The 12,500-nt window shown below is 41.4% G+C and overlaps 1 protein-coding gene across 1 annotated transcript in view; it reads right to left on the reverse strand.

The window, feature by feature from the left end:
* The window catches only part of cdon (cell adhesion associated, oncogene regulated), a 149,750-nt gene that overhangs the window by 90,876 nt on the left and 46,374 nt on the right, over positions 1 to 12,500 (reverse strand). Inside the window, 1 exon segment of the mRNA XM_031795396.1 lies at positions 3,288 to 3,425. Coding sequence (XP_031651256.1) covers positions 3,288 to 3,351 — 64 coding nt within the window. The 5' untranslated portion in view covers positions 3,352 to 3,425.

Consider the following 12,500-nt stretch of genomic DNA (forward strand, 5'->3'; position numbering starts at 1 on the left):
AAAGTGGCCACAATACCTCCCAGGCTAGGGTAAACAGAAGAGTGGCCACAATACCTCCCAGGCTAGGGTAAACAGAAGAGTGGCCCCAATACCTCCCAGGCTAGGGCAAACAGAAGAGTGGGCACAATACCTCCTAGGCTAGGGTAAACAGAAGAGTGGCCACAATACCTCCCAGGCTAGAGTAAACAGAAGAGTGGCCACAATACCTCCCAGGCTAGGGTAAACAGAAGAGTGGCCACAATACCTCCTAGGCTAGGGTAAACAGAAAAGTGGCCACAATACCTCCCAGGCTAGGGTAAACAGAAGAGTGGCCACAATACCTCCCAGGCTAGGGTAAACAGAAGAGTGGCCACAATACCTCCAAGGCTAGGGTAAACAGAAGAGTGGCCACAATACCTCCAAGGCTAGGGTAAACAGAAGAGTGGCCACAATACCTCCTAGGCTAGGGTAAACAGAAGAGTGGGCACAATACCTCCAAGGCTAGGGTAAACAGAAAAGTGGGCACAATACCTCCAAGGCTAGGGTAAACAGAAGAGTGGGCACAATACCTCCAAGGCTAGGGTAAACAGAAGAGTGGGCACAATACCTCCAAGGCTAGGGTAAACAGAAGAGTGGGCACAATACCTCCCAGGCTAGGGTAAACAGAAGAGTGGCCCCAATACCTCCCAGGCTAGGGTAAACAGAAGAGTGGGCACAATACCTCCAAGGCTAGGGTAAACAGAAGAGTGGGCACAATACCTCCCAGGCTAGGGTAAACAGAAGAGTGGCCCCAATACCTCCCAGGCTAGGGTAAACAGAAGAGTGGGCACAATACCTCCAAGGCTAGGGTAAACAGAAGAGTGGCCACAATACCTCCCAGGCTAGGGTAAACAGAAGAGTGGCCACAATACCTCCAAGGCTAGGGTAAACAGAAGAGTGGCCACAATACCTCCCAGGCTAGGGTAAACAGAAGAGTGGCCCCAATACCTCCTAGGCTAGGGTAAACAGAAGAGTGGCCCCAATACCTCCCAGGCTAGGGCAAACAGAAGAGTGGGCACAATACCTCCTAGGCTAGGGTAAACAGAAGAGTGGCCACAATACCTCCCAGGCTAGAGTAAACAGAAAAGTGGCCACAATACCTCCCAGGCTAGGGTAAACAGAAGAGTGGCCACAATACCTCCCAGGCTAGGGTAAACAGAAGAGTGGCCCCAATACCTCCCAGGCTAGGGCAAACAGAAGAGTGGGCACAATACCTCCTAGGCTAGGGTAAACAGAAGAGTGGCCACAATACCTCCCAGGCTAGAGTAAACAGAAGAGTGGCCACAATACCTCCCAGGCTAGGGTAAACAGAAGAGTGGCCACAATACCTCCTAGGCTAGGGTAAACAGAAAAGTGGCCACAATACCTCCCAGGCTAGGGTAAACAGAAGAGTGGCCACAATACCTCCCAGGCTAGGGTAAACAGAAGAGTGGCCACAATACCTCCAAGGCTAGGGTAAACAGAAGAGTGGCCACAATACCTCCAAGGCTAGGGTAAACAGAAGAGTGGCCACAATACCTCCAAGGCTAGGGTAAACAGAAGAGTGGGCACAATACCTCCAAGGCTAGGGTAAACAGAATAGTGGGCAACCTGTAATTTAAAAATATTTGGATTTAATGTAATTGACACAAAATAGTCCAAATTGGTGAAGTAAAATGAAAAAAATTACTTGTTTAAAAAAAAAATTGGGAAACCCCCCCGAAAAATGGTGTGTGAATATGTATTCACCCCTTTGCTATGAAGCCCCTAAATAGATCTTGTTAAACCAATTACCTTCAGAAGTCACATAATTAGTTAAATAAAGTCCACCTGTGTGCAATCTAAGTGTCACATGATCTGACACATGATCTCAGTAAATATACACCTGTTCTGAAAGGCCACAGAGTCTGCAACACCCCTAAGCAAGGGGGACCACCAAGAAAGTGGCACTATGAAGACCAAGGAGCTCTCCAAACAGCTCAGGGACAAAGTTGTGGAGAAGTACAGATCAGGGTTGGGTTATCAAAGAATATCTGAAACTTTGAACATTCCAAGGAGCACAGTTAAAACCATTATTAAAAAATTGAAAGAATATGGCACCACAACAAACCTGCCAAGAGAGGGCCGCCCACCAAAACTCACGGACCAGGCAAGGAGGGCATTAATCAGAGAGGCAACAAGCGACCAAAGATAACCCTGAAGGAGCTGCAAAGCTCCACAGCGGAGATTGGAGTATCTGTCCATAGGACCACTTTAAGCCGTACACTCCACAGAGTTGGGCTTTACGGAAGAGTGGCCAGAAACAAATAAGCTAACATGTGTGGTGTTCGCCAAAATGCATGTGGGAGACTACCTAAACATATGGAAGAAGGTGGTCAGGTCTCTGGTCAACTCTGGTCAGATGAGTCAGATGAGTCAGATGAGACTAAAATTGAGCTGTTTGGCCTTCAAGGAAAACGCTATGTCTGGTGCAAACCCAACACCTCTCATCACCCCGAGAATACCATCCCCACAGTGAAGCATGGTGGTGGCAACATCATGCTGTGGGGATGTTTTTCATCGGCAGGGACTGGGAAACTGGTCATAATTGTAGGAATGATGGATGGCGCTAAATACAGGGAAATTCTTGAGGGAAACCAGTTTCAGTCTTCCAGAGATTTGTGACTGGGACGGAGGTTCACCTTCCAGTAGGACAATGACCCTAAGCATACTGCTAAAGCAACACTTGAGTGGTTTAAGGGGAAAAATTGAAATGTCTTGGAACAGCCTAGTCAAAGCCCAGACCTTAATCCAATTGAGAATCTGTGGTATGACTTAAATATTGCTGTTCACCAGAGAAACCCATCCAACTTGAAGGAGCTGGAGCAGTTTTGCCTTGAATGATGGGCAAAAATCCCAGTGGCTAGATGTGCCAAGCTTATAGAGACATACCCCAAGAGACTTGCAGCTGTAATTGCTGCAGAAGGTGGCTCTACAAAGTATTGACTTGGAGGGAGTGAATAGTTACGCAGCTCAAGTTTTCATTTTTTTTTGTCTTGTTTATTTCACAATAAAAAATATTTAGCATCTTCAAAGTGGTAGGCTCAATTTTAATTCCAGGTTGGAAGGCAACAAAATATGAAAAATGCAAAGGGGGGTGAATACTTTTGCAAGACACTATACTACTGTATATACACCAATAGAGCACTCATTCCTAAATCAACACACTTTTGATCATTTCTTGAAGTACAAAACACTTTAAAAGAAGAGGAATAAACGTAATGAAGGTTGACTGTATTATCAGTACTTACCACAGAGTAGGAGCGCTTGGCTGAGACGAAGCACAGTGCAGAGAACCCTCAGACCACCAGCCATAGTGACCACTCAGCCCTGCTGATCGCCTGCCACCCAGCACCAAAACACACACACCTGACGTCTGGTCAGCACACCTGCAACACACAGAGATAGACAGACAACAGAACAACATTAGAACAGGAACACAGCATTATTCAGCCGAGATGCATGGGGTTTAGGTCTAGGTACAGACATCACCACATATCATTCTCTCTCTAGGTACAGACATCACCACATATCATTCTCTCTCTAGGTACAGACATCACCACATATCATTCTCTCTCTAGGTACAGACATCACCACATATCATTCTCTCTCTAGGTACAGACATCACCACATATCATTCTCTCTCTCTAGGTACAGACATCACCACATATCATTCTCTCTCTAGGTACAGACATCACCACATATCATTCTCTCTCTAGGTACAGACATCACCACATATCATTCTCTCTCTCTAGGTACAGACATCACCACATATCATTCTCTCTCTCTAGGTACAGACATCACCACATATCATTCTCTCTCTAGGTACAGACATCACCACATATCATTCTCTCTCTAGGTACAGACATCACCACATATCATTCTCTCTCTAGGTACAGACATCACCACATATCATTCTCTCTCTAGGTACAGACATCACCACATATCATTCTCTCTCTAGGTACAGACATCACCACATATCATTCTCTCTCTCTAGGTACAGACATCACCACATATCATTCTCTCTCTAGGTACAGACATCACCACATATCATTCTCTCTCTAGGTACAGACATCACCACATATCATTCTCTCTCTCTAGGTACAGACATCACCACATATCATTCTCTCTCTAGGTACAGACATCACCACATATCATTCTCTCTCTAGGTACAGACATCACCACATATCATTCTCTCTCTCTAGGTACAGACATCACCACATATCATTCTCTCTCTCTAGGTACAGACATCACCACATATCATTCTCTCTCTAGGTACAGACATCACCACATATCATTCTCTCTCTAGGTACAGACATCACCACATATCATTCTCTCTCTAGGTACAGACATCACCACATATCATTCTCTCTCTAGGTACAGACATCACCACATATCATTCTCTCTCTAGGTACAGACATCACCACATATCATTCTCTCTCTAGGTACAGACATCACCACATATCATTCTCTCTCTAGGTACAGACATCACCACATATCATTCTCTCTCTAGGTACAGACATCACCACATATCATTCTCTCTCTCTCTAGGTACAGACATCCCCACATATCTTTCTCTCTCTCTCTCTAGGTACAGACATCACCACATATCATTCTCTCTCTCTAGGTACAGACATCACCACATATCATTCTCTCTCTCTCTAGGTACAGACATCACCACATATCTTTCTCTCTCTCTCTCTAGGTACAGACATCACCACATATCATTCTCTCTCTCTAGGTACAGACATCACCACATATCATTCTCTCTATCTAGGTACAGACATCACCACATATCATTCTCTCTCTAGGTACAGACATCACCACATATCATTCTCTCTCTACGTACAGACATCACCACATATCATTCTCTCTATCTAGGTACAGACAAGATGAGATAATGCAGAAATAGAGACATGTAACCCGCCAAACAGTCTCAAACGATGTATACTTTCTATATAGGGAACAGGCCTCAGTTTTAACCAGTCAGTAACTAGTGAAATAAGTTTCCCTCTGCCTGTCTCATCTCATCTCGCTCTTTGCCCAGTGGAAACAAAACTCTATTAAGCCCTGTGATTAATCCCAAACACCATTCCTCCTGATCGTCATGACATATTCTCTTTACACACCCCTTGATCTCACACACTCCTGGCCTCTTACCCCTCCCCCCGAATGAACGAGGACTGAAGAGATTTTCCTCTCTGCTCTCAATATCTCTAGTCACACAGGACTAACCCCTCTAAGACTGACTGTAGCTTGAAGACATACACACACATACACACTCACACTCCCAGGTTCACTGTTGCCTGAAGCTGTGGTCCAGACACACAGACAAATCTACCAAAAATGGATTAAATAATAATAAAAAAAGAACAAATTACTTTTAGACAACTTCCTGGACAAAATGTTCCACTTCCTGGACAAAATGTTCCACTTCCTGGACAAAATGTTCCACTTCCTGGACAAAATGTTCCACTTCCTGGACAAAATGTTCCACTTCCTGGACAAAATGTTCCACTTCCTGGACAAAATGTCCCACTATAATAGTGAAGGTGTAAACTTGGCAGTAGAAAACCTAAACAGTATATTTGACCTCTCAGCTTCCTTATCAAATCTAAAAATGTCCAGCAGAGAACCAAAGAAAATGAAAAACAACGACAGATGGTTTGATGAATCCTGTCCAACCAAAAACATAGAGGCCCAGAAAACCTGAGTCTATGCCTTCACTATGGTGAATCACTAAAACAATACAGAAATACACTACGGAAAAAGAAGGAACAGCACGTCAGAAATCAGCTCAATGTAATTGAAGAATCCATAGAATCTAACTACTTCTGGGAAAGTTGGAAAACACTAAACAAACAACAACACAAATAATTATCTATCCAAAATGGAGATGTACTGTCTGGGTAAACCACTTCCCCAATCTGTTTGGCTCTATAACAAAGAACAAACATCAAAAACATATACATGATCAAATACAAATCTTAGAATCTTCTATTAAAGACTCCCAGAACCCACTGGATTCCAGAACACACTGGATTCCAGAACACACTGGATTCCAGAACACACTGGATTCCAGAACACACTGGATTCTCCAATTACCTTGAATGAACTACAGGACAAAATACAAACCCTCCAACCCAAAAAGGCCTGTGGTGTTGATGGTATCCTCAATGAAATGATCAAATATACAGACCACAAATTCCAATTGGCTATACTAAAACTCTTTAACATCATCCTTAGCTCTGGCATCTTCCCAATATTTGGAACCAAGGACTGATCACCCCAATCCATAAAAGTGGAGACAAATTTGACCCCAATAACTACCGTGGAATATGCGTCAACAGTAACCTTGGTAAAATCCTCTGCATTATCATTAAAAGCAGACTAGTGTATTTCAGATTCTGACAGACCTGGGCCCTGACAGTAAATCTCAGTAAGACCAAAATAATGGTGTTCCAAAAAAGGTCCAGTCACCAGGACCACAAATATAAATTCCATCTATACACTGTTGCCCTAGAGCACACAAAAAAATATACATACCCCGGCCTAAACATCAGCGCCACAGGTAACTTCCACAAGCTGTCAACGATCTGAGAGACAAGGCAAGAAGGGCATTCTATGCCATCAAAAGGAACATCAAATTTGATAAACCAATTAGGATCTGGCTAAAAATACTTGAATCAGTCATCGAGCCCATTGCCCTTTATGGTTGTGAGGTCTGGGGTCCCGCTCACCAATCAAGAATTCACAAAATGGAACACCAAATTGAGACTCTGCATGCAGAATTCTGCAAACATATCCTCTGTGAACAAAGTAAAACACAGAATAATGCATACAGAGCAGAATTAGGCCGATACCCACTAATTTTCAAAATCCAGAAAAGAGATATTAAATTCTACAACCACCTAAAAGGAACAGATTCCCAAACCTTCCATAAGCCATCACCTCCCTCTCTTCAGAACTAATGACATAGAACAGTAGATGTTCTAGAACAGTACTAATGATATAGAACAGTAGATGTTCTAGAATAGTACTAATGATATAGAACAGTAGATGTTCTAGAACAGTACTAATGATATAGAACAGTAGATGTACTAATGATATAGAATAGTACTAATGATATAGAACAGTAGATGTTCCAGAATAGTACTAATGATATAGAACAGTAGATGTTCTAGAACAGTACTAATGATATAGAACAGTAGATGTTCTAGAACAGTACTAATGATATAGAAAAGTAGATGTTATAGAATAGTACTAATGATATAGAATAGTACTAATGATATAGAACAGTAGATGTTCTAGAATTGTACTAATGATATAGAACAGTAGATGTTCTAGAATAGTACTAATGATATAGAACAGTAGATGTTCTAGAATAGTACTAATGATATAGAACAGTAGATGTTCTAGAACAGTACTAATGATATAGAACGGTAGATGTTCTAGAACAGTACTAATGATATAGAACAGTATGAGTCATTCTATACCCCTATTCAAAGTGCATTCCTAAACATCTGCTGTACATAAACTACACCGCACATCAGAGGGACAAAATATGTCATGCATGTGTCAGTGTGTGTGAGTGTACATTATGTCTGTGTGTGTGTTTGTGTGTGTGTGTGCTGTATTCAGTCAGTCAGATCAAACCCTCAGCTCTGAGGAGGATAGCGTCTCTCCTCTCCAGCGAGTCCAGACAGGCCATGAACACTAGAACACAAGAAGACTGTCCCCATGGCATCAGCAGAAACATCTCCCTCTCTACCAGAATAATAATATATCATTACAATAATAACAACACCAGCCACAGACAGAGACAGAGAGAGACAGAGAGAGAGAGAAACAGAGACAAAAACAGACAGAGAGAGAGAGAGAAAGACAGACAGACAGACACAGAGAGAGAGAGAGAGAGAGAGAGAGAGAGAGAGAGAGAGAGAGAGAGAGAGAGAAAGACAGACAGACAGACAGAGAGACAGACAGACAGACAGACAGACAGACAGACAGACAGACAGACAGACAGACAGACAGACAGACAGACAGACAGACAGACAGACAGACAGAGATTATTACTATTATTGTTGTGTTTAGTAGTAATGATGGTAGTAGTAGTCGTAATGATGGTAGCAGTAGTCGTAATGATGGTAGCAGTAGTCTTAATGATGGTAGCAGTAGTCGTAATGATGGTAGCAGTAGTCGTAATGATGGTAGCAGTAGTAGTAATGATGGTAGCAGTAGTAGTAATGATGGTAGTAGTAGTCGTAATGATGGTAGCAGTCGTCGTAATGATGGTAGCAGTAGTAGTAATGATGGTAGCAGTAGTCGTAATGATGGTAGCAGTAGTAGTAATGATGGTAGTAGTAGTCGTAATGATGGTAGCAGTAGTAGTAATGATGGTAGTAGTAGTAGTACTGATGATAGTAGTAGTAGTAATGATGGTAGTACTGGTGGTGGTAGTAGTAATAATGATGGTAGTAGTAGTAGTAATGATGGTAGTACTGGTGGTGGTAGTAGTAATAATGATGGTAGTAGCAGTAGTAGTAATGATGGTAGTAGTAGTAGTAGTAATGATGTAGTAATGAGGGCAGTAGTAGTAGTAATGGTGGTAGTAGTAGTAATGGTGGTAGTAGCAGTAGTAATGATGGTAGTAATGGTGGTAGTAGTAGTAATGATGGTAGTAGCAGTAGTAATGATGGTAGATGGTAGTAATGATGGCAGTAGTAGTAGTAATGCTGGTAGTAGTAGTAGTAATGATGATAGAATTGATGGTAGTAGAGGCAACGATGGTAGTACTGATGGTGGTAGTAGTAGTAGTAATGATGGTAGTAGTAGAAATGATGGTAGTGCTGATGTTAGTAGTAGTAGTAGTAATGATGGTAGCAGTAGTAATGATGGTAGTAGTACTAGTAATGATGGCAGTAATGATGGTAGTAGTAGTAGTAATGGTGGTAGTAGTAGTAATGATGGTAGTAGTAGTAGTAATGATGGTAGTGGTAGTAATGCTGGTAGTAGTAGTAATGATGGTAGTACTGATGGTAGTAGTAGTAGTAATGATGGTAGTAGTAGTAATAATGATGGCAGTAGCAGTAGTAATGATGGTAGTAGCAGGAGTAATGATGGTAGATGGTAGTAATGATGGTAGTAGTGGTGGTAGTAGTAGTAATGCTGGTAGTAGTAGTAATGATGGTAGTAGAGGCAACGATCGTAGCACTGATGGTAGAGTAGTAGTAATGGTAGTAGAAGTAGTAATGATGGTAGTAGTAGCAATGATGGTAGTACTGATGGTAGTAGTAGTAGTAACGATGGTAGTAGTAGTAGTAATGATGGTAGTAGTAATGATGGTAGTAGTAGTAATGATGGTAGTAGTGGTGATAGTAGTAGTAATGATGGTAGTAGTAGTAATGATGGCAGTAGTAGTAGTAATGATGGTTGTAATGATGGTAGTAGAAGCAATGATGGTAGTACTGATGGTAGTAGTAGTAATGATGGTAGTAGTAGTAGTAATGGTGGTAGTAATAGTACTGATGGTAGTAGTAGCAATGATGGTAGTAGTAGTAATGATGGTAGTAGTAGTAGTAATGATGGTAGGAATGATGGTAGTATTAGCAATGATGGTAGCACTGATGGTAGTAGTAGTAGTAATGATGGTAGTAGTAGTAGTAGTAATGATGGTAGTAATAGTAGTAATGATGGCAGTAGTAGTGGTAATGACGGTAGTATTGATGGTAGTAGTGGTAGTAATGATGGTAGTAGAGGTAGTAATGATGGTAGTAGTAGTAGAAATAATGGTAGTAATGATGGTAGCAGTAGCAATGATTTTAGTAGCGATGGCAGTAGTAGTAGTAATGATGCTAGTAGTGGTAATGATGGTAGTAATGATGGTAGTAGCAGTAGTAATGATGGTAGTAATGGTGGTAGTAGTAGTACTGATGGTAGTAGAAGTAGTAATGATGGTAGCACTGATGGTTTTAGTAGTAGTAATGATGGTAGATGGTAGTACTGATGGTAGTAGTAGTAGTAATGATGGTAGTAGAAGTAGTAATGATGGTAGTAATGATGGTAGTAGTAGTGATGATGGTAGTAGTAGTAGTGATGGTTGTAATGATGGTAGTAGTAGTAATGATGGTAATAGTGATGGTGGTAGTAGTAGTAATGATGATGGTCGTAATGATAGTAGTAGTAATGATGGTGGTAGTAGAAGTAATGATGGTAGTAGTAGTAATGATGGTAGTAGTAGTAGTATTGATGGTATACTGATGGTAGTAATGATGTTAGTAGTAGTAATGCTGGTATTAGTACTGGTGGTAGTAATTATGGTAGTAGTAATGATGGTAGTAGAAATGGTAGTAGAAATGGTAGTATAACTGATGGTAGTAATGATGGTAGTGGTAGTAGTAATGATGATGGTATGTGTAGTGCTGATGGTAGTAGTGATGGTGGTAGTAGTAGTAGTAACGATGGTAGTAGCAGTAGTAATGATGGTAGTAGTAGCAGTAGTAATGATGGTAGTAGTTGTAGTGTTGATGGTAGTAGTAGTAGTAGTAATGATGGTAGTAGTAGTAGTAATGATGGTAGTAGTAGTAGTAATGATGGTAGTAGTAATGGGGGTAGTAGTAGTAATGATGATGTTAGTAATGATGATGGTAGTAGTAGTGATGATTGTGGTAGTAGTAGTAATGATGGTAGTAGTAGTAGTAGTAGTAATGATGGTCGTAGTAGTGGTGATGATGGTAGTAGTAGTAGTAATGGTGGTAATGATGGTAGTAGTAGTAGTAATGATGGTAGTAGAAATGGTGGTAGTAGTAGTAATGATGATGGTAGTAATGATGATGGTAGTAGTAGTAATGATGGTAGTAGTGATGGTGGTAGTAGTAGTAATGACGATGGTCGTAATGATAGTAGTAGTAGTAATGATGGTGGTAGTAGAGGTAATGATGGTAGTAGTAGTAATGATGGTAGTAGTAGTAGTATTGATGGTATACTGATGGTAGTAATGATGGTAGTAGTAGTAATGCTGGTAGTAGTACTGGTGGTAGTAATGATGGTAGTAGTAATGATGGTAGTAGAAATGGTAGTATAACTGATGGTAGTAATGATGGTAGTGGTAGTAGAAATGATGATGGTATGTGTAGTACTGATGGAACACACACCATTGTAAATACAACCCATATCTATGCATATTTATTTATCTTGTCCTTTACCATTTGTACATTGTTAAAACACTGTATATATATATATATATATATATATATATATATATATATATATATATATATATATGACATTTGTAATGTCTTTATTGTTTTGAAACTTCTGTATGTGTGATGTTTACTGTTAATTTTTATTGTTTATTTCACTTTATATATTCACTTTATATATTATCTACCTCACTTGCTTTGGCAATGTTAACACATGTTTCCCATGCCAATAAAGCCCTTGAATTGAATTGAATTGAATTGAGAGAGAGAGAGAGACAGAGACAGAGAGAGAGAGACAGAGAGAGAGAGAGACAGAGAGAGAGAGAGAGAGAGACAGAGAGAGAGAGAGAGACAGAGACAGAGACAGAGAGAGACAGAGAGATAGAGAGAGAGACAGAGAGAGGGAGAGGGAGGGAGAGACAGAGAGAGAGAGAGACAGAGAGAGGGAGAGACAGACAGAGAGAGAGAGAGAGAGAGAGGAGAGAGAGAGAGAGAGAGAGGAGAGAGAGAGAGAGAGAGAGAGAGAGAGAGAGAGAGAGAGAGAGAGAGAGAGAGAGAGAGAGAGAGGGGTGGGTGGGTGGGTGGGTAACCTGACACACTACATTTTGAAAGGAAACTAGCTGATACTGTAACTAACTGATACTGTAACTAACTGATATTGTAACTAACTGATACTGTAACTAACTGATACTGTAACTAACTGATACTGTAACTAAATCGTTTCCTTTAAGTGTTAACCCCTTTCTAATCCCTGACAGTTCCCAGGTTTGTGTAAACCAGCGTCTGCTTATCAGTCTCAGTGATCTGGCACAACGAGGAAACAACAGAACAGGGGCATCCTTCCTGACTCGGTTGGATCTTTCTCCATCCATCCTGATCCATCTCTGTCTGTCTCCTCTCCCCTAGGACTGACTGGGGAGATGTGATATCTTGTCTCTTTCATCTGAGAACAGCATCCTGATGCAGGCAAGCAGGGCAGAGGAAGGACACCAGGGATATGAAAGGTAATTCTCTCTTTCTCTGCCAGCTCAGACACCACACAGGCTGCCGGATTAGATGGCTGGCTGCAACATGCCCATGGCCCCATTCACAAAAGGGAAGTCCCTTGTAGAACGGAGTCTGATCTGATGATCTGATGATCTGATGAGACGGAGAGCAAAGAGCTGGAAAACTGTTTCCTTCCTCTACTACTACTGCCTGGCTCCTCCCTCTCTAGTCCCAATGATGATACCCTGCCAGTCTATTATACTGCTGGCTCCTCCC

The sequence above is a fragment of the Oncorhynchus kisutch genome, linkage group LG18 (assembly GCF_002021735.2).
Source record: "Oncorhynchus kisutch isolate 150728-3 linkage group LG18, Okis_V2, whole genome shotgun sequence".
NCBI lineage: Eukaryota > Metazoa > Chordata > Actinopteri > Salmoniformes > Salmonidae > Oncorhynchus > Oncorhynchus kisutch.